Raw genomic sequence first — 17247 nt, forward strand, 5'->3', positions numbered from 1 at the left:
GTTTCCTCCATTCGGAACTAGAAGCATGCCTCATTTATACAACAGACTCTTGTGCGTTCCTGAATTTTTTTTCCCGTTCAAACAACCTTTGTCTCTTTTCTCAATAGTCTTTTCTATTTCTCTCTTATTCTTATCTTGGCTCCAGACTTAAACACTTACACTCAATATTTTATCAGTAAGAACCATCTTTTTTCCCGTTTGGAAAAGCACACAGACACATCAACGGATTTTTGAGTGTTATTCCAACTGACACCTGATCTGGGTTATTGTTTCCACATTCAAACTCCCACGCAAAGAAAGAAAACTAATTCAATTCTCTCTTCCACTTCTTTGTTTTTCATCCTTATTCAGTCCCTTTGCTTACCTCCCCATCCATCATGTCCATGGCAAGCTCCCTCAGACCACCTCAAGCAGGAAAAGCCTATCAAGGTCTTGTGAGCAGTCGACCGAGCGATCAAATGTCGGATGTCTCTTCGAGCTTCAGTGAGTCCGCCCGTCATCGTCAGTCTAAGAAGGATGAGGTACTTGATTTTTTCATTTAAAAACACCAAATAAAAAGGTTGAAGTGCCATTTGCGGAAACAATCACCATGTTGCAATTACATCTCTCACTATTTTTTTTCCTTCTTTTTTAAAGGCTATTCGCCGTAAAATTGAACAAGAGCTGTCCAAGAAGCGCCACAGCTCTCGCAAGGCCAAGCAGACACAAAAAGTCATGGCAGGCACTGTCTCGGCCTTGCGTGTCTCCCAAGCTTTGACGGTCTCAGAGTCTATCACTGTAACAGAGGCATCTCAGAACATGGCTGCCAAGCGTGCCGATTGTGTCCTCGTCATTAACGACGAGGAGCACCTATCAGGTATCTTTACGGCCAAGGACCTGGCCTTCCGTGTTGTCGCTGCGTAAGTGTTGCTGTATACCGAATATTCCTTCTCTCTTTTTTTCTGTCGTCCTTATAATTTACTGATAACAGCAGTAACAGCAGCAATACCCTTACTAACCTGCATGCGACGTTGTTACTGCGATGAATTATCATAAAAATCATAGTGGTCTTGATCCCCGTTCGACTCGTGTGGTAGATATTATGACCCCTAACCCCATGGTTGTTACAACTGACCGCAGTGCAACTGATGCCCTGAATCTTATGGTTCAGAGAGGCTTCAGGCATTTGGTAAGTAGTTGTGAAAAGGAAGCTTGATTTGAAAAGCATATGATAGATTCCCGAATTGCATACTGATTCTTCCCTTTTTTTTAAGCCCGTACAAAACGAAGATTCAGAAATTGTTGGTCTCTTAGATATTACAAAATGCTTGTACGAATCCTTGTCAAAGATGGAGAGGGCATATGGACAGTCTAAGAAGCTTTACGATGCTTTGGAGGGTGTAGACAAGGAATGGGGTGGCATGCAGAACATGGCAATGATTCAATACATGGAGACTCTCAGAGAGAAGATGATGTGTCCTGACCTAAGCTCTGTCCTTGATGGCTCACCTGCTGCCGAGGTTAGCGTTAAGGCTACTGTCAAGGAGGCTGCCAAGCTGATGAAAGAGCGTCGCGTTACTGCTGTTTTGGTCATGGACCAGAACGGCATCGATATTGCCGGGATTTTCACATCCAAGGGTAAGATCTTGTTCAGATTATGCAAAAAAAAAAAAAAAAAAAAAAAAAAGAAATGATCACTTACAAGTTCTTTTTTTTTTTTTTTTTTTTTTTTTTCCTAATCTGTTCTTGGCATAGACATTGTCCTTCGTGTCATTGCTGCTCAATTGGAGCCCAGCAACTGCAGCGTGGTCCGTGTCATGACACCCCATCCTGACACTGCTCCGCCATCGATGACCATTATGGATGCCTTACGCAAGATGCATGGTATGTTAAATTGCATTATTAAACTCTGAGCTATCTTTTCATCACTCCAATCTTCGTTTTTCTCTTTGCCTTATTGGTATACTTAAGACAAATGTGATGCTTTATTATTTCAACTAGATGGCCATTACCTCAACCTGCCTGTCGTTGAAGAGGATAAAGAAATTGTTGGAGTTGTTGATGTTCTCAAACTCACCTATGCTACCATGGAGCAAATTAATTCAATGAACTCAAAGGATTCAGAATCAGGGCCCATGTGGAGTCATTTCTGGAATTCTGCAACAATGGGTGATGGTGAGGAAGGATCTGTGGTCTCAGAGTCAATGGCGCCTTCATCAATTATGTCACCCAGTCTTGCAGCCTCACCTAGCAGCCATCAAGCTATGCAGCCCTTCCCTGGTGAGATCTTTCCCAATGAATCAGCCTCAGTTGTCGCAGAAGATCGCAGTGAGCTGATCCATAAGCAAATTGAGGAGGAGAGCACAACCTTTGTGTTCAAGTTTAAATCGCCTGTTTCAAACACGGTACACCGCTTTACTGCCGATTACACTGACCTGAACCGTCTCAGGGATACTATTTTGGAAAAGGAACCCTTCGGACCTGAATCAGATCCTAGTCAGAGCGCCCTTCTTGCTGAATTCAACATTTCATACATGGATGACGAGCAGGACTATGTGATGATGACCTCAGATGCAGATTTGGCGGACTCAGTTGCGATTGCTAAGAAGCAAGGTCATAACCGTGTTATGCTCTATGTCTCAGACCCGAGAGCATCTCAAGTTCTTCCTGCTGTGACAGTGCCACCAGCCGCAGCAGCCCCTGCTGCTATGGCAGCCGTGCCTGCGCCTGTTGCTATACCAGAGGAGCCTGTCGAAATTCCTAAGCCAACAGTTCCTGAGGAGCCTAAGAAGCAACCTTCCGAGTTAAAGAAAATATTGGATTCAATCCCTGATGAGTATCTTCTTCCTGGTGCCTTGGTAACTCTATCTGTCACCGTTCTTGCTGTCTTTGCCATTGCTAGATTAGCCAAGTAAAGAAGGATTAAGCGCTGTATCGCAGCTCCACGAAGCAGTCAAGCAATCAGCATCATTCGAATTTCCTGGATACCCTTCGGACACTCCTTGGATAACATCACTTTCATGTATTCCAATTTACTTCACATACTTCCTCTTCATGGGATCAACATTAAAAGCATAGGACTCTTTATAAGCATCGCTATGCGAACGAAAAATTAGACTTTTTTTAACATTCACAATTACATTTACACCCATATTCATATTTGGAATACAAAAAAAAAAACACATAAAAAGAGTAATAAAGTTTTTTTTTTGAATAATAAGTGACTGTATCTCATGGATTCCATTTGCGTTCTAGTTTATTCGAAGCTGGTGTTACTCCTATGTCTGTGTGATATTGTGGCTCTATTTTTTTCAGTCGTAGCTATTGATGAACGAATAAATGAACAAGTAAAGAGATGAGGGAACAATGAACCGACAATGACTATGTTTATAGTGGCAATACTTGAAGATTCAGCAGGGAAATGGGCAGGCACCGGCTCTTGGATAGAATTGGTTACGTGATTTGATCTTGAACAGTGATTGCAGGAATGAGATCAGACTTTATTATTTTCGAATTGTTCTTGAGGTTGCTGAAGTGCATTTTGCCCAAACATTCGATAATGGCTCTGAAGTTAAGACGGCCATTTAGTAGTGTATCAACATTCGAGGCGTTTGCTAGGTAGCTCTACTGGTTTATTGTGGAAGACTTATTGACAAAATGGAAACCTTGAAGACTATCAAGGGATTAGAAGGAAGAGTTTTCTAATGATAGTGTTTTAAAAAGAGCAGCATAGCAGCAAGCAACTTTGAAGAGGTGACTAATCGCGCTTTTGGCCGGTTACGACATAGAAGATATGATAACTTTTATACTCTTCCACTTCCGAGTCTGCAATTTGCATCATCTCTTCATACTCGTCTATGTCCACGCCAGCACCATGGATGACTATTGGTGTGATTGCATTCCAGAACGATTGCTCATTCTCTTTAAGTAACGTTCCGATCTTACCACCATGGTCTCCTGTCGGCAGTCTCAATACCTCTTCTTTTACATTTACCACATTTGCCTGTTTCAGCATGTTGCCATACCCGATATCCCGACCAATCAAACAGTTGACGCCACGGGTAGAAAGTGCTTTATCAATCCAGTTCCAGATCTTGGCCGTACATGGTCCATTGTTGCCACCAATGCCATCTATCTCAACCAACTCGATCCAACCACCTGGTTTAGTGACCCGTTCCAGCTCCTTTAAAACAAATATCCAGTTTTCATGCGTCAATCCTGCAACTAGAAGTCGTTGATAGACAAAATCAAAGGTGTTATCAGGGAAAGGCAAGGGGTTGAGGATGTTATGTTGAATAAACTTGCAGTTGCTCGGGATGATAGTTGTTGGGAATACGATGGATATGTCAATCCCTGTGATGGTTGCATCAGGAAACTCGTTAGCCATTTCCTAACATTGATGACAAACGAAAAAAAGATGAGGTTAATTTTTATCTTAAAAAGATATGTCATTGCGGTTAGATCATTTACCATTGTCCATGTTCCGGGTCCACAGCCAACATCCAAAATAGCCCGCACCTTAATAGATAAAATAGTTTAATAAAAGGTCAGCTTTTAAAGACTGATTAGAAGGCTCCAAACCTTGTTCCATGTTGAGCTTTACCTTTGATTTCTCGAGCGGGGATTTGTAGTTACCCTGAATAGCATAACGAAGGATGAAGTGCTAATTTAGAAGGACAATTTAGTAGCTTCAACTTGTGACACCAACTCCAAGCCCAAGAGTGCGTGCGATTTTTTTTTTCTTACTTGAAGTTGCAGCCTGCAAGTGAAGAAATGTTATGTCAATAAGCCAGGCGAAAAAAGAAAGTCAGGGTTAGTTGCACAGAAATTGCCATGAAAACAAAACATGGCCAGACACACGAGTGTTTTCTTATCTGACTGTGCCATTTTTTCCTTTTCTAATATTTCAATCATTTTTTTTAGTTACCTGTCAACCCTATGTGATGAGTTCAGCCAAAAAGAAAAAGAAAAAAAAAATAGAATTAGCTGTCTACTTGATTTGCCAATGGAGAAATGAAGTAAACCACATCGTTTCTGTTGCGGTTGAACTTTAAGTTGGATTGAAAAAAAGAGCAAAGGAGCGACAATCGAAAATAGAAAAAAATTAAGGTGAATGAAATAATGAATGCATTGGCAGCATTGGCGGGAAAAAAGGGCACAGAGAGTAGAGTTTAGTAGATGAAAATGGGAGAGGGGAGAAAGAACAGTAAAAATTAACATGGTAGTTATAAAAAAGCAAATCAGCTTACTCATCAATGTCATTGGGAAGGAGGTAAGAAGCCCCGGGTATGTTATGGTATCGCCGTCCCTCGAGCCATTGATATTCGGTGGAAAGCTGGTTGCATCCCCCCATTTCCACATTTGAAAATGTGGTGTTGATGCCTGAAGAGATCGTCTTGTTCATGGTGATGAGAATAAAATCCTCTTGGGGAACGAGATTTGGTGGTGTCACCTGTTGTTTCTGGGTATGAAGTACAGAATATACTGTTCCCTGGTAGCGGTGTCCTGCTGTGATAATGGCGTGGGTTGGGATTTTTGACTTGAAGCTACTATTGCTGTGATTGTTGTTAAATGAGCCGAGGAACCGCTGTTTATTCAAATTTGATTCACACCCCGGACAGGTAAAGGTGTGACAGCAAGGGTGTGGTACTGGCGTTGATATTGACTAGTGAATTGGGAGCGATCGTAGGTAATGTGGGTGATGGATACAGTGCTGGATGTGGTAGTAAAGCTTTTGTAGGAGGAAAGGTCAGATGTTGAAGTTAAGAGAGAAGGGAAGAAAGGAAGGAGGTCTTTAGCTTGAACCTTGAGAAGTATGAACTCTTTTGGCCGCCAATGTTTGGATAATTATTGCTGTTATTTGTACGTGTGCAGCTCAATAGTATCGGTGACAGTTATTAGATGAGAGCAAGTTGTCCCTGTCCATGTGTTTACTGGGATGGTGACACCAACGGCCTAATTAAAATTAACATAATGGATATTCAGTGACGAAGGATATCGAGAAAAAAAAAAAAAGGCAAAGGTAACTGGTGTTAAGCATAGGCAAGAAGGGGTGATGAATTAGCGAACAGAAAGCTTTAATATAAGGAATTTGAACCCGGTAGAAGGAAGAATCTTCGCCATTGAGTACAAAATGAACAGAAGATTGAAGAAAAGGTCCTCTATCCCTCACCGCTTGCCCTACTTCTACTCTCAGCAATAATAAGGAAGTCAATGGTATAGTGCTGTTCCTCACGACCTCAACTCATACAAGGATTATGAAGGATCCTTGATGTGCTCTTTAGTGCTGCTTATTTAAATCTCTCCTTTATCCATCAGCTGTTGTTACATCGACTTGACATGGTCATAAAATGTAGATGTAAAGATTTGCTGATCGGCGATGGGCAATCAAAATGAAGAAAGGGCCCACTCTACTCACCAATAGACGACACGAATATTAAAAGCAGTGAAGATCGATCATCTCATTCACTTTTCAACGCCCATGATGGTTATGCGGAATCTAAAAATGGGAGGATGTAAAGCCCTCATTTATAAACAATCAAAAGATGGGCAGCCGAGCGCAATAACAGGGTAATGTCTAACTCCAACGAATTTATCAACTCACGCAGGTCAATTGCAGAATAAGAAATGCAGAAGATCGACATTCTTTTGCAGCAGGTTTACATAGATCATGGTATGACAAGTATTGTATATTTTCATGTACTGTAGATTAATAAATGCATGTTCCATCGTTTCCTTCAAGTTGTACGCAGGCACAAAAAAGAATAAACAATCTATCACAGGCACATTATATACATTGATGTAACATCTAATTTTTTCTTCTTTAGAAATATGCCTTGAGTGAATTATTAATTGGCAACGAATGGATCAATAGCCCTCATTATCAAATTAATGACGGACTTCTATTTGCCCTTTCAAAAAGGGGTTGAAAAGAAGCAATAAAAGGTCCCTTCCTATTCATCATAAAAATCAATATGTCCACCACTCGTAAAGTCATCTTTCTTCAGCAACAAAACGAGCTTACGGCTCGAGTCGTCCATCTTGACAAGAGATCCGCTTTTGTGCATGCCATCATAGATCTTAAGTTGCTCCTTGTCGCCAAGAGTGCGTCTGACGTCTGCCTGCATATCATTGTCCAGGGGTCCAGGAGCATAGTTCAGTGTCTTGACATTATTTGCTTTCTGTAATGTATGGGGGATATAGGATAAGCAATTTAAAAAAAACAAACAGATTAGGCTTTTATCTTTCGATTATCATTATGTCCATGAATACCATTGAATAATTTCCACATATTTTTATTCTTAAACAAGTGATGACAACTTTGCTATAATAGCATTACCTCCTCGAGTGCAACAACACCCAGTAACCTGTCACGAGCAGCCTTTCCAGAAGCATAGAGTCCCCAATTGGAGAAAGGCTGGACAGCAAGCAGCGACGATATATTAACTATAACTGTCTTGTGATCCGGATATTGCTCCTTTGGTAAAGCTGCAAGGGTATCTTTGAGAAACATGGAGCTTTTTTTTTTTTTTTTTTTTTTTTTTTAAATAAAAAAGAAAGACGTGAGAAAGTAGGCCTCATCTTAAGAGGATGGTTGTCCTCCCTCGCAGCTTTATTTTACAGTGCTTAACAGTGCCGCTTCTTTTAATTTTCCAAAGTATATTCATACTTCAAACCAATAAAGGACACAACATTGAAATCAAGGTAGTCCCGTGCTTCCTGCCATGTAAACTCTTTGGTTGATTTACCAAGGTCGCCCAAGGATCCTGCGTTGTTGATGAGCACAGACTTGGTGATGATGTTCTATTTTAGTGGTGAAGTTTGAAAGGAAATGTTCAAAAACTAACACTATAACACCACTCTTTACTCGCTCATATGGAAACTGGATGACGCCTCAGGTCGATCAAAAGGAAGTCCTATGTCGTCCTTTGATTGTTTTACCTTAGTTTCCACAGCTTTTTGTCTCATCTCATTGGCAGCGATTTGGATCCTGGCCAAGTTAGTGTCTAGGGTCTCAATGTTACTCAGATCAACATTACCCACGACAACTCCTTTAACCGTAACATTAACACTAGTAATCTGTTGCAATTCCGTTAAGACTTTTTCTAGTCCTGAGTGATTTCTTCCCACAAGTACAAATGAAATTGAGTTTGCCTCGCTGTGGAGGACATAGGAATGGGCAAGACTTGCTCCAAAACCACGATTAGCTCCAGTGATGATGACGAGATGATGTTGTGATGTCATTTGTAATCAGGTCCAAAATGGTTTAAAAATAAAATATACATATGTTGGAATTGGCAGTTTTTCGTCATTCTTTGGATCAAATGGGATCATCACGTGTATGATGAATCATTTTTTAAAAAAATCATTACGATAGAATCCAAACATCATCTCTTTCTCTTCTCATCCTCCACTTCATCCCGCCTTTTTTTTTTTTTTTTTTTTTTTTTATATTTTTATTTTTCTGTATTTTTACTTCCCTTTTCTTTATTATAAACGACTTCAAGAGCTCATTGCTCTCTCTCTCTCTCCCTCTCTTTCACTTTTTTTTTTTTTTTTTTTTTTTTTTTTTTTCTATTTTTCACTTTTTTCGACCTTTTAACTAAGTGTTCGATGCACTACATCTCTGTCTCTGTCACGCTTCCCGCCAAGAACTGATTTATTATTCAAACAATTATTCTTCCGACAATTTTTAATTTTTTACGTCTTCCCCATTACACTCTGTATATAGTTATTATCTCTACTTGTAATTGCATTTTATTCACATTTCTGTCTCTTTACCCTTTATCACTGGCAGGGAAAAAAAAAAACAGACAACAAAAGAAAGACATCTCTTCCACTCCTCCTTTTCTTTCCCCCTACTTTTTTTTTTTTTTTTTTTTTTTTAAAAAAAGAGGAAAAGTAAACACTTATTTACTCAAGTCTCAACATGGTTGCTTGTTTGGCCACAGCCTCGGCATCTCATTCACTCGTGACAAAGACGTCGCAAGATTCAGCCAAGGCTGCACACCAAGTTCAAGAGCTGTCAGATGAGGTCATCAAGGCTCTGTTGAGGTAATAATAATATTGTACATGCTGCTGTCGCTCTCCCTGTTCCTCTTTCTCTCTCTTATGGTACCACCCAGGTCTTTCGATTCTGTTATTGGTTCTTGAACTTATACAAAGCAAAAAGTACACGAAACCTAAAGAAGAAGGAGGAAGAGAGATTGAGAATGAGGGTATGACAGATACAATAATTTATTATTAACTTGAAAAGAGAAGGGAAAAGGCCTGAGGGCTTTGAAAATAAGCTCTTAATGTGTCCCACCTATTCCTCTCATCTGCACAATATTACATTGCTATTATCTTTTTGACTTTTCTACTTGCTTGCGGCTAGTTTTTTTCTATGAACATACCACTCACAAACATATAAAAAAAACTTTCACCAATGCATACATCATACGATGTTGATGAAAACAAAAAAAAAAAAAAAAAAAAAAAAAAAAACAGCAAGACCAGAAGGCACAAGAAGAACAGATCAGCTGGGAAGCACTCTGGCACGTCGCCATTGCTCCGTCAGGTCTTAAGACGCTCGCTCTTGGGCAATATCTGCAAACACCAGTCGAAGACGGAAAGAAACTAAAAGAAAAAAAAAAAACAACTTTTTGTCTTCGTCGTCTTCAGGGCATAACTGCGATGTCGAAATGTCATATTCTTAAACGCCAGGAAAACCTCATTGTCAAGGTTTACTGCCGATGCCAATACTATTCTGTTCATCATTGTCTGCCTTTATACAATCCATTTGTTCTTTTTTTTCTCTTTCGCTCAAGACAACATGTGTAGTCTACCAAAGCAACAGACAATAAAAGCATAGCAAAAATCACCTTTCAAATGATCGTAATGTTATGTGTATTCGTATCTAATCTGTTCATAATAAGTTTGCTTTAACTGATTACCCCTTCATATGTCTGATTAAATAAAATGATTAAGTATGCTGGAGCAGCTGCGCCCCTTTCACAAATTTGAAGCCTTCCTTGCACTGCCACAACAATACGATTTAGAACAGTCATTTTAACGGCCATAAACGTAATCTAGCGCCGGAAAAACGTACACAGTAACTGAAGAGCGTTCACTGGTAGCCACATAAGCGTCGTTATCTCTCTTAGTATGAGTTGGAGAGTCTAAACCGGGTCTTGATGACCATTTGAGATACTCTGGCTTGGCATTCTTGTTGGTTAGGCATTCAATAATCTCTCGTACGTAGAGCTGACTCTAAACCCACCGGTCAACAATAGTGTGCGAAGCAAATATGAAATCCGTTGCTCTCCAGGATGTCGTCGGAGTGGTCAAGTTGGAGATGTCAAGCGCAGTTGCCCCGTATAGATATTGTTGCATCTCGTGCACAGTTCCGAATTGTCCGACTTGAGGATCAGTAACTTGTGCGCCCTCGTGCTGGATGTTGGCCTTTATTGACTGAAAGTGCCTTCATGTGAGATTGACGTCGAAGCAATCGATCTTGTTTCGTTGCAGCTTGCTCTCTTCTTCTTCCAATTTTTTTGTGGCTGCAGAGGATCAAGAGAGACAGTTGAGGTCAGCACCAATTCTTCGCTGTTGAGTAAGTTGATCGGCTGAACATGCCCTCTTCTTGCCATCTCTAATCGCTTTCTCTTGTCTGTAACTTCCCTGAAAAAATCATTGCCTTTCTTAGCCTGTTTCACATTTTCAACGATTATTATGAGGAAGAGGAAGAAGTAAAGGGCAGAGACTAAAGAGAGTATGATATACAACTGATATGGCTATTTGCAGGCGTAACTGGAACAATAAAGAGCAAAAAAATAAAATAGAAAGTTGAAAAGTAACATAGAGCGGATGATAGCTTCAATAAAAGTTGTTTACATTATCGTCCATATGCCAATATCTTTTTTTTTTTTTTTTTTTTTTTTTTTTTTTATTCAGCGAAAAAAAAAAGACCTTCATAACTTTAAAAATCCTTTCCGTCCTACTTACGACCCCTCACACTGTTACCGAGCCCGTTGTTAAACTGATTACGTCCACCACGATTGCCACGGGGGCCCATCGTACGCTGCTGTTGCTGTCTGCCTGATGTTTGTTCCTTAGTGACACCGCTAGTTCCTATGTTGTTCAAAATAGGAAATCATCAGAATGAATGAGTACGAATGAGCAGAGCAAAAATAAAATAACAAAAGAGGAGATACTTGGGTTGGATCTCATAAAATCACTTACCCTTCTTTGGGCGCTCATTCTGTTGAGGAGTCTTTGTCTCCAACAGCTTCTCGTTACCCTCCACAAAGGCTGCAGCCTTCTCTGCAAAAGCCAAAGCGAGTGACTGTAATTTTGTTGGTTCAACACGGTGTAAGACAACGACGTTGGTGACCTGATCGATACTGGCTGACAGCTCCTCGTTCCACACCATTTTGGACACAATAGAGACAACAGTGGTCAGAGGTAGGTCAAACATCTTGGCAAGCTGTTCAAGACCCACTGATGAATAATATGAAGCATTAGCGAACAGATAGGTACGAAGTCCTTCCTCCTGAATCTTACGACCGAGCATCTCCTTGATTTTATCCGATGAAGGCATGAGCTCCCAGATTTTGATAGAGTTGATCAGATCAATAGACTTTTGCCACTCGGCGCTCGCTAACGCCTTGGCAGCACCCATAATATGATCGCGGGTGTTTTCGGGGGGTCCAGAGAAAACCTGACGAGAATTATAATCAAGCATGCGGCGGAAGGGTTTTGAAATCACCTTTTTACGGCCTTCGGTGCTATTTCCATTGGCAGCCATATTGGGGATCTCAAGAAGCATGGAGCATGTCAAGTAAACGCACTCCAAGAGTTCCAAGTTAATATGCATATGGAAAGGGAGCTGGCGCTGGCGCTCAAGCTTCTCTTGTTCGGGCGAAACAGAGCCGTAGCGTTGGGCCTGAAGGCCCTGCGCCAAAAGCTCTTTGACACGGCCAGTCCCAGAAATGTCCTGCAAACAAGTGTGGGCTTCCTTGATCATACCCTCACGGAAAGCACAGAGACCCAGTTGAACCATAGTGCGGTTGTGCAAGATCTGTGTTGTAATATCTGCCTGATGGATGGTCTCCTGCAAATGCGACATCAAAAGCATGTCACGGGCAACGAAGTAACGATTATGAAGTGCGTGGTGGTAGATGTGGCAAAGCATGGCGCGTGTACGCTGAAGTGAATTGGCATTCTTATACAAATGGACACACAGGTCATGGATCAGATCCTCAGAGTCCTTGACAGGCTTGATAATATTGGAAGGCAAGAGCGAAGCAGTAGCATTCTCGACTGCAACAATAACAGTATCGGGCTAATAGAGACGGCGAAACATTGAATAAATTCTGTGGTCGACAAACTACAGCAGGCGTAACCTTTCAAAGCCAGAGTAAACTTCAATATACCTTGAAATACAAGTGCTCCAAGCGCCTCATTGTGGTACGACAAATAGCATCAGTCAGCTCGAGACTCTTGAAATATTCATTAGAGCGGACGATTACTGCATAAAGGCCAACTTCGTCCTTGAGGCGGTCGACATAGTCTGTGGTGTGAGGGTCAATGTTTTGAAGAGACTTTGTGAACTCTTCATCCAGACGATCAACAAAGGCTACAATAGAGCCCCGGATGAACACAGTCTGGCCATTCTCTGGAATACGATCTTTATCAATATCATCATCCTCTGGAACAGCCTCCTTGACAACATAGCCACGATTAGATTCCAAAATTGTCAAAAGATTGTTGAGATACTTTTCAGCGCTATGAAATAATAAAAACAAAGAGGATCAATTTTAAGTTGTATAAAACTAAAGCCGTTCTTGATTAAAATCAATAATAATACTAAAATTACTTACTTCTTCCAGAAAGGAATGCTCATGTAACCAGAGAGACCAACAGCAAAATCGAACTGGGCGGAAATCAAGTTCAAGAGCACATGGATCTTCTGGTAAGGATTGTTCGCGACGACAAGAAGTCTCTCCAAGATGCGAACCTGCTCCTCACGATTAGTGTTCTTCTTTCCACGAGCATCGATAACTTCTCTCAACTTCTTGAATAGATTCTCTTGATTAAGCTCGATAGACTTTCCACCAGCTCCAACGGGAGTGAACCCATCATCGACCTCCTCTTCCCCTTTCTGCTCATCTTCATCCTCGGATTCCGAAAGATCTTTCTTAGGCTTCTTGGCCTTACGTTTAGTCTCAACAACCTCCTCTTCATCCTGTTCCACATCATAGTTATCAGGGTCCTTTTCGTACTCCTGGATCTCCTTTTCATAGAGTCGGTTGTTCTTCTTGACCTTCTGCTTCATTGAGTTGAGGGCCTTGGCATTAGAGGCGTTCATCTTCTTTGAAGCCGACTTTTCTTTCTCCAAGGCGCCCTGAATGGCCTTCTCTAACTCAGCAACAGCTTTAATATAAAACTTAGGGATACCAGTTTGGGCGATAATACCCGCAGCCTTCTGAATGGCTTTATTGGCACGATCGAATTCTTTATATGAAGTATTAAAAAAAAATCAAATGAGTACAGTGTGAGCAGATATCCTAAGTCCAAACATCACACAGGCATCAACTATGCCAATTTGGCAGCCAGTCTGTCCTTTCGCGATGTCATGCATGCTACATGAATCGTTAATACTACAGGAGGTGAAAATGCTCTGTGTCCTTTGTTGATATCCTTCAGCGGCAATTTTGATCCATCCCAAATATAAATTGCTACTGTTACTATTAGTGGCACTGGTACAGCCGCTAGTGTTGGTGTTAACTATTGAGGCTGCTAGCTGATTCATAGATCCAAATGTAAAAAGTCCTGATCTCCTTGGAAGATTTCAAACATACCATTTTGAACTGAGACCCAGTCATTGATCTTTTGACCGTTAGCCATTGAAGTCACAGCCTGCTCAATCTCTTCGAAACGCTTGTCCTTTGCAGAGCGGACAACGCGGACTTCATCATCGTCACTATCAGAATCATCAGAGCCGAGGCCAAAAAGACGACCTTGGGGCTTCTTGCCAGGCCGCTCATCATCGGACGATGATTCATCCGAATCAGAGTCGGAATGGTCCTCAGACTCGGAGGCAGTAAGCTCTTCAGAGTAATCAGACTCTGTATCATCAGAGTCGCTCTCTCCAGCGCGGAAAAAACGAGACATGGTGGCGGCGTTTTACTATTATGATAATGGTAGGGATTTTGGACAAAGATCGTACAAACCAAAAAGGTTTGATCAAAACAAATAAAAAAAAAAAAGAAACGTCGGTTATTTATGTTTGGAAGGAAAATGTCCCGAATTGTGTTGAGCAATAATATTTAGTATTGTCTGATCGTGATTATAATTAAGAAGAGGAATCAATCTTCTACTCACAGGTGGACGAAGATGCCTTGGAAGGAGGAACAAATGTAAGATCCCAAAGGGGTCATTTATTTCATCACAAAAAAAAAAAAAAACAAAACTGACGTCGTCATTCTTCCCTATATGCAAATATCTATATTTGCAAGCTTTCTAGATCTATGTTTTATGCTGTAATCTCAGGCGTCTTTTTTATCAAATCAGAGGAGCCCCGGAATAAACAACGCAGGTCCTCAAGACGCCTCTTGAGAACCTCCTGCTTGGATAGCTTCTCGGAAAAGGTCATATCAGACAATTCAGCTTTGCGTTTCTGCAGTTCCAGGATATTCTCCTCGATAGAGTCCTAGTAAGGGGTTATTGAACAAGCATTAGGTTAAAACATGGTCAACATGATATCGGAACATTTCATGTCGAGTGTACAGCTTACCTTAATGATAAACCTAATAACATCCACAGGCTTGGTTTGCCCAAGGCGGTGGATTCGGTCAATCGCCTGGCTCTCAACCGCAGGATTCCTAACATCCCAATAAAAGTGTAGATGTCAGCTTCTGTCAGCTTTTAGACCTGGTATGCATCAAAAAATATGAATCAAGAATTATTCTATTACTCACCAATGAGGGTCCATTAAATAAACGCGCTGTGCCGATGTCAAATTTAGCCCTACACCGCCTGCTTTCAAGCTGATTAGAATAACACCAACATCAGCCTTTTCCTTGAAATCAGTAAGGGCTGCAGTGCGGTCACTTCGTTGCATGGTCCCATCCAGACGAGTGAACTTAATATGGTTTTCACGAAGACCATCCTATAGGAAATGAATCGAGAAAAAGATGTGTGTGAGCACAAGCTTCATGTAAGAGCACAAGATATAGGAAACAAGAATGACTATGCGTCCCTTCATTTAGCATATATACCTCAATTAGATCCAACATGCTTGTCCATTGTGAAAAAACAACGCTCTTTGCAATAGACTTGTTAGCCTTCTTAGAGGCCTCTGTAGCCTGCACCAGGTCTTCTAAGAGAGCTTTAACCTTTGTGCTATGGATCAAGGCGCCATTTTCGTCTCTTCTTGTGTGAATATGATCTATGTTCGAACTAATCCCCGTTATTTTATCCTCAGGATCGTCTTGAATCTGGATCAAATCGATAGGGCGCAGCACAGAAGCGCATTGCGGACACGGGAATTCGGTTTTAAGCCCTGGAGTAACACTAACATTGGCGTTCAGCTTCTGGATCATCATGAATGTGACTGGATTAAGCTTCTTAACACAGTCAGGACAAAAGATATGTTCGCAGCGAGCCACGATTGGCGTAGTTGTGGAAGTATTGAAGCAGTGGTTGCATTGATCGTTGCCAGAATCCTGTAGGAGCGTCAGTATTTCAGATGCCTTTGCTACATTGAATTCTATAGAGGCATCCTGATCGTCACCTAAATTCTTGACAAGAGCATAATGAGCGCAAATCTGGCGCAACTTAAGGATTGCCTGAAGGATATGTGCATAACTCTTCATAATCTTATTTTCTTGGACAATCTGATCTACAGTCTGTTTAGCGCGGGACTCCATGCGCTGATAAAGCTGGCGTTCGTTTAGGCTCAGCTCGAGGATGCGTTTGTGGTCAGTCCGAGTAGGAAGAGCTAAGAGTGGCTGCCCGTCAACCATCTGAGACTTTGTACGGCGAAGTGTGATGACTTTCATAAGCGTCTGCAGCCTGGCGATTCCAATGGGATTGGCCGCTTTGATTGGCTTTGAGATATAGTGCGTCCATTGAACCTTTTCGTCAAACGGGTGCATTTGAAGGAACTTGACTAGCGCATACAAATCATCCAGCTAATTCCAAACGTAACATAAATATTGTCAGTTGCCTAAATGTAAACGTATACACTATCCTTTAGCCACAAATAGTGCCAACTTTACTTTGTTTTGAACGGGAGTCCCTGTTAAGCACCATCTCCGCTCAGCTGTAAGGGCCGATGCGGCTTTACTCTGCACCGTGTTGACCTCCTTAATTATGTGTGCTTCATCTAGTACAACTCTAAACCACTCCACATGTTGCAAAACGCTCGGATACTTGGACAATCCAGTCTGTGGGTCTCTTGCTTTAGTTTCCTTGGAATACTCTGTACCTAGAAGATTATATGTTGTTATGACCACATCATGCTTCGCAAGGAAAGATGGGTCCGCTACACGTTGCCCTCCATGGTAGACATAGACATTTAGAAAATCCTTCTGAACGTGGTTTTCAAACTGCTCTTCCCAGTTCTGAACTGTAGACAGCGGACAAATGATCAAAGTAGCATGAGATTTTATCCGCAAGATACTTGGTCTAGGAGGAGACGGCATCGCACTTGATAGCTGTATAGCGTTACCCGTAAATGGCAGCAAGGAGGCTGCAGCGAGGCGCGCGTACATTCCTCTATCCAGTGTGGCAGTGATTAATGATATTACGGTGATTGTTTTGCCAAGGCCCATCTATAATTTGTATATAAAATATATTAATGCCCGGATTGTTCGCATTCTACCATTTCGACGTATAGCCATAACAGTTGTGCTTACATCGTCAGCCAGAATTCCTCCACGCATAGTTACTGGCTTCGCGCTTGACTCTTGATTAGTCACCACGTTCAGGTAGACAGGATGCCCGTGAGGTGGATGTCTCACTCTCCACAGAGATGTAAGCTTGTTCTTTTCATTGTCTGTATACTCTTCTGGCTTCTCCCTTTCCAGCAGAAAATAAAGCGCTTGTTTTTGATGTTTGTATAACATTGTGGACATGCATGCCGTCGGTTCAACCAGAGGAAGATCGGTTACGCTGCGAAGTCCCTTAAACACACTATCAATTTGGTTCTTGATCTCTTCCGCTGAGCGAGCTGCCGATCCACTGCCATATCCAGAATACCCGTGCAACCGAGATGAGCCA

General features: G+C 41.5%; 6 protein-coding genes across 6 annotated transcripts; 1 reads left to right on the forward strand and 5 right to left on the reverse strand.

The window, feature by feature from the left end:
- Positions 1-92: 92 nt before the first annotated feature.
- BCR41DRAFT_356560 (hypothetical protein) lies at positions 93-3172 on the forward strand. Its single transcript, XM_022024673.1, has 6 exons — positions 93-521; positions 637-899; positions 1045-1168; positions 1254-1617; positions 1735-1863; positions 1981-3172. The coding sequence occupies exons 1-6, from the start codon at positions 378-380 to the stop codon at positions 2892-2894; spliced, it is 1938 nt and encodes a 645-aa protein (XP_021880013.1). The 5' UTR covers positions 93-377; the 3' UTR covers positions 2895-3172.
- Positions 3173-3244: 72 nt separating this feature from the next.
- Positions 3245-5753, reverse strand: BCR41DRAFT_356561 (methyltransferase type 11). The gene is made up of 6 exons (XM_022024674.1): positions 5229-5753; positions 4907-4915; positions 4726-4738; positions 4583-4642; positions 4450-4497; positions 3245-4369 (listed from the first exon to the last, which is right to left on the reverse strand). Exons 1-6 carry the CDS (start codon positions 5381-5383, stop codon positions 3737-3739), a joined length of 918 nt encoding a protein of 305 aa, XP_021880014.1. The 5' UTR covers positions 5384-5753; the 3' UTR covers positions 3245-3736.
- Positions 5754-6683: 930 nt separating this feature from the next.
- BCR41DRAFT_338310 (sepiapterin reductase) lies at positions 6684-8256 on the reverse strand. Its single transcript, XM_022022110.1, has 4 exons — positions 7921-8256; positions 7649-7782; positions 7319-7496; positions 6684-7160 (listed from the first exon to the last, which is right to left on the reverse strand). Exons 1-4 carry the CDS (start codon positions 8221-8223, stop codon positions 6933-6935), a joined length of 843 nt encoding a protein of 280 aa, XP_021880015.1. The 5' UTR covers positions 8224-8256; the 3' UTR covers positions 6684-6932.
- A 2840-nt stretch (positions 8257-11096) lies between these two features.
- BCR41DRAFT_105678 (eukaryotic translation initiation factor 3 subunit 8 N-terminus-domain-containing protein) lies at positions 11097-13550 on the reverse strand. The gene is made up of 3 exons (XM_022019339.1): positions 12843-13550; positions 12396-12747; positions 11097-12304 (listed from the first exon to the last, which is right to left on the reverse strand). The coding sequence occupies exons 1-3, from the start codon at positions 13328-13330 to the stop codon at positions 11195-11197; spliced, it is 1950 nt and encodes a 649-aa protein (XP_021880016.1). The 5' UTR covers positions 13331-13550; the 3' UTR covers positions 11097-11194.
- BCR41DRAFT_105663 (hypothetical protein) lies at positions 13444-14358 on the reverse strand. The gene is made up of 3 exons (XM_022019338.1): positions 14343-14358; positions 13824-14151; positions 13444-13733 (listed from the first exon to the last, which is right to left on the reverse strand). Exons 2-3 carry the CDS (start codon positions 14134-14136, stop codon positions 13558-13560), a joined length of 489 nt encoding a protein of 162 aa, XP_021880017.1. The 5' UTR covers positions 14137-14151; positions 14343-14358; the 3' UTR covers positions 13444-13557.
- Positions 14359-14497: 139 nt separating this feature from the next.
- Positions 14498-17093, reverse strand: BCR41DRAFT_308151 (SNF2 family N-terminal domain-domain-containing protein; the record flags this gene model as incomplete). Its single annotated transcript, XM_022020899.1, has 6 exons — positions 14498-14674; positions 14759-14846; positions 14943-15133; positions 15243-16157; positions 16245-16799; positions 16884-17093. The coding sequence occupies 6 exons, from the start codon at positions 17091-17093 to the stop codon at positions 14498-14500; spliced, it is 2136 nt and encodes a 711-aa protein (XP_021880018.1).
- Positions 17094-17247: the final 154 nt, after the last annotated feature.

Source organism: Lobosporangium transversale, assembly GCF_002105155.1.
Source record: "Lobosporangium transversale strain NRRL 3116 chromosome Unknown BCR41scaffold_26, whole genome shotgun sequence".
Taxonomy (NCBI): domain Eukaryota; kingdom Fungi; phylum Mortierellomycota; class Mortierellomycetes; order Mortierellales; family Mortierellaceae; genus Lobosporangium; species Lobosporangium transversale.

Excerpts from the sequence above, each read along its gene's own strand:
- BCR41DRAFT_356561 (XM_022024674.1), bottom strand. The coding sequence starts at position 5,383 with ATGAACAAGACGATCTCTTCAGGCATCAACACCACATTTTCAAATGTG. Across the intron at positions 4,498-4,582 it reads CCCCGCTCGAGAAATCAAAG|GTGCGGGCTATTTTGGATGT; the intron begins GTAAAGCTCAAC and ends TTATCTATTAAG. Across the intron at positions 4,370-4,449 it reads GACCCGGAACATGGACAATG|GAAATGGCTAACGAGTTTCC; the intron begins GTAAATGATCTA and ends CATCAATGTTAG.
- BCR41DRAFT_105663 (XM_022019338.1), bottom strand. The coding sequence starts at position 14,136 with ATGTCTCGTTTTTTCCGCGCTGGAGAGAGCGACTCTGATGATACAGAG. Across the intron at positions 13,734-13,823 it reads CTGGGTCTCAGTTCAAAATG|CGGCTGTACCAGTGCCACTA; the intron begins GTATGTTTGAAA and ends CACCAACACTAG.
- BCR41DRAFT_338310 (XM_022022110.1), bottom strand. The coding sequence starts at position 8,223 with ATGACATCACAACATCATCTCGTCATCATCACTGGAGCTAATCGTGGT. Across the intron at positions 7,783-7,920 it reads AAAAAGCTGTGGAAACTAAG|AACATCATCACCAAGTCTGT; the intron begins GTAAAACAATCA and ends CCACTAAAATAG. Across the intron at positions 7,497-7,648 it reads GTGTCCTTTATTGGTTTGAA|CTCCATGTTTCTCAAAGATA; the intron begins GTATGAATATAC and ends AAAAAAAAAAAG.
- BCR41DRAFT_356560 (XM_022024673.1), top strand. The coding sequence starts at position 378 with ATGTCCATGGCAAGCTCCCTCAGACCACCTCAAGCAGGAAAAGCCTAT. Across the intron at positions 900-1,044 it reads GCCTTCCGTGTTGTCGCTGC|TGGTCTTGATCCCCGTTCGA; the intron begins GTAAGTGTTGCT and ends TAAAAATCATAG. Across the intron at positions 1,618-1,734 it reads CGGGATTTTCACATCCAAGG|ACATTGTCCTTCGTGTCATT; the intron begins GTAAGATCTTGT and ends TTCTTGGCATAG.
- BCR41DRAFT_105678 (XM_022019339.1), bottom strand. The coding sequence starts at position 13,330 with ATGAACGCCTCTAATGCCAAGGCCCTCAACTCAATGAAGCAGAAGGTC. Across the intron at positions 12,748-12,842 it reads AGCATTCCTTTCTGGAAGAA|CGCTGAAAAGTATCTCAACA; the intron begins GTAAGTAATTTT and ends ATTATTTCATAG. Across the intron at positions 12,305-12,395 it reads TGGAGCACTTGTATTTCAAG|CCCGATACTGTTATTGTTGC; the intron begins GTATATTGAAGT and ends CGTCTCTATTAG.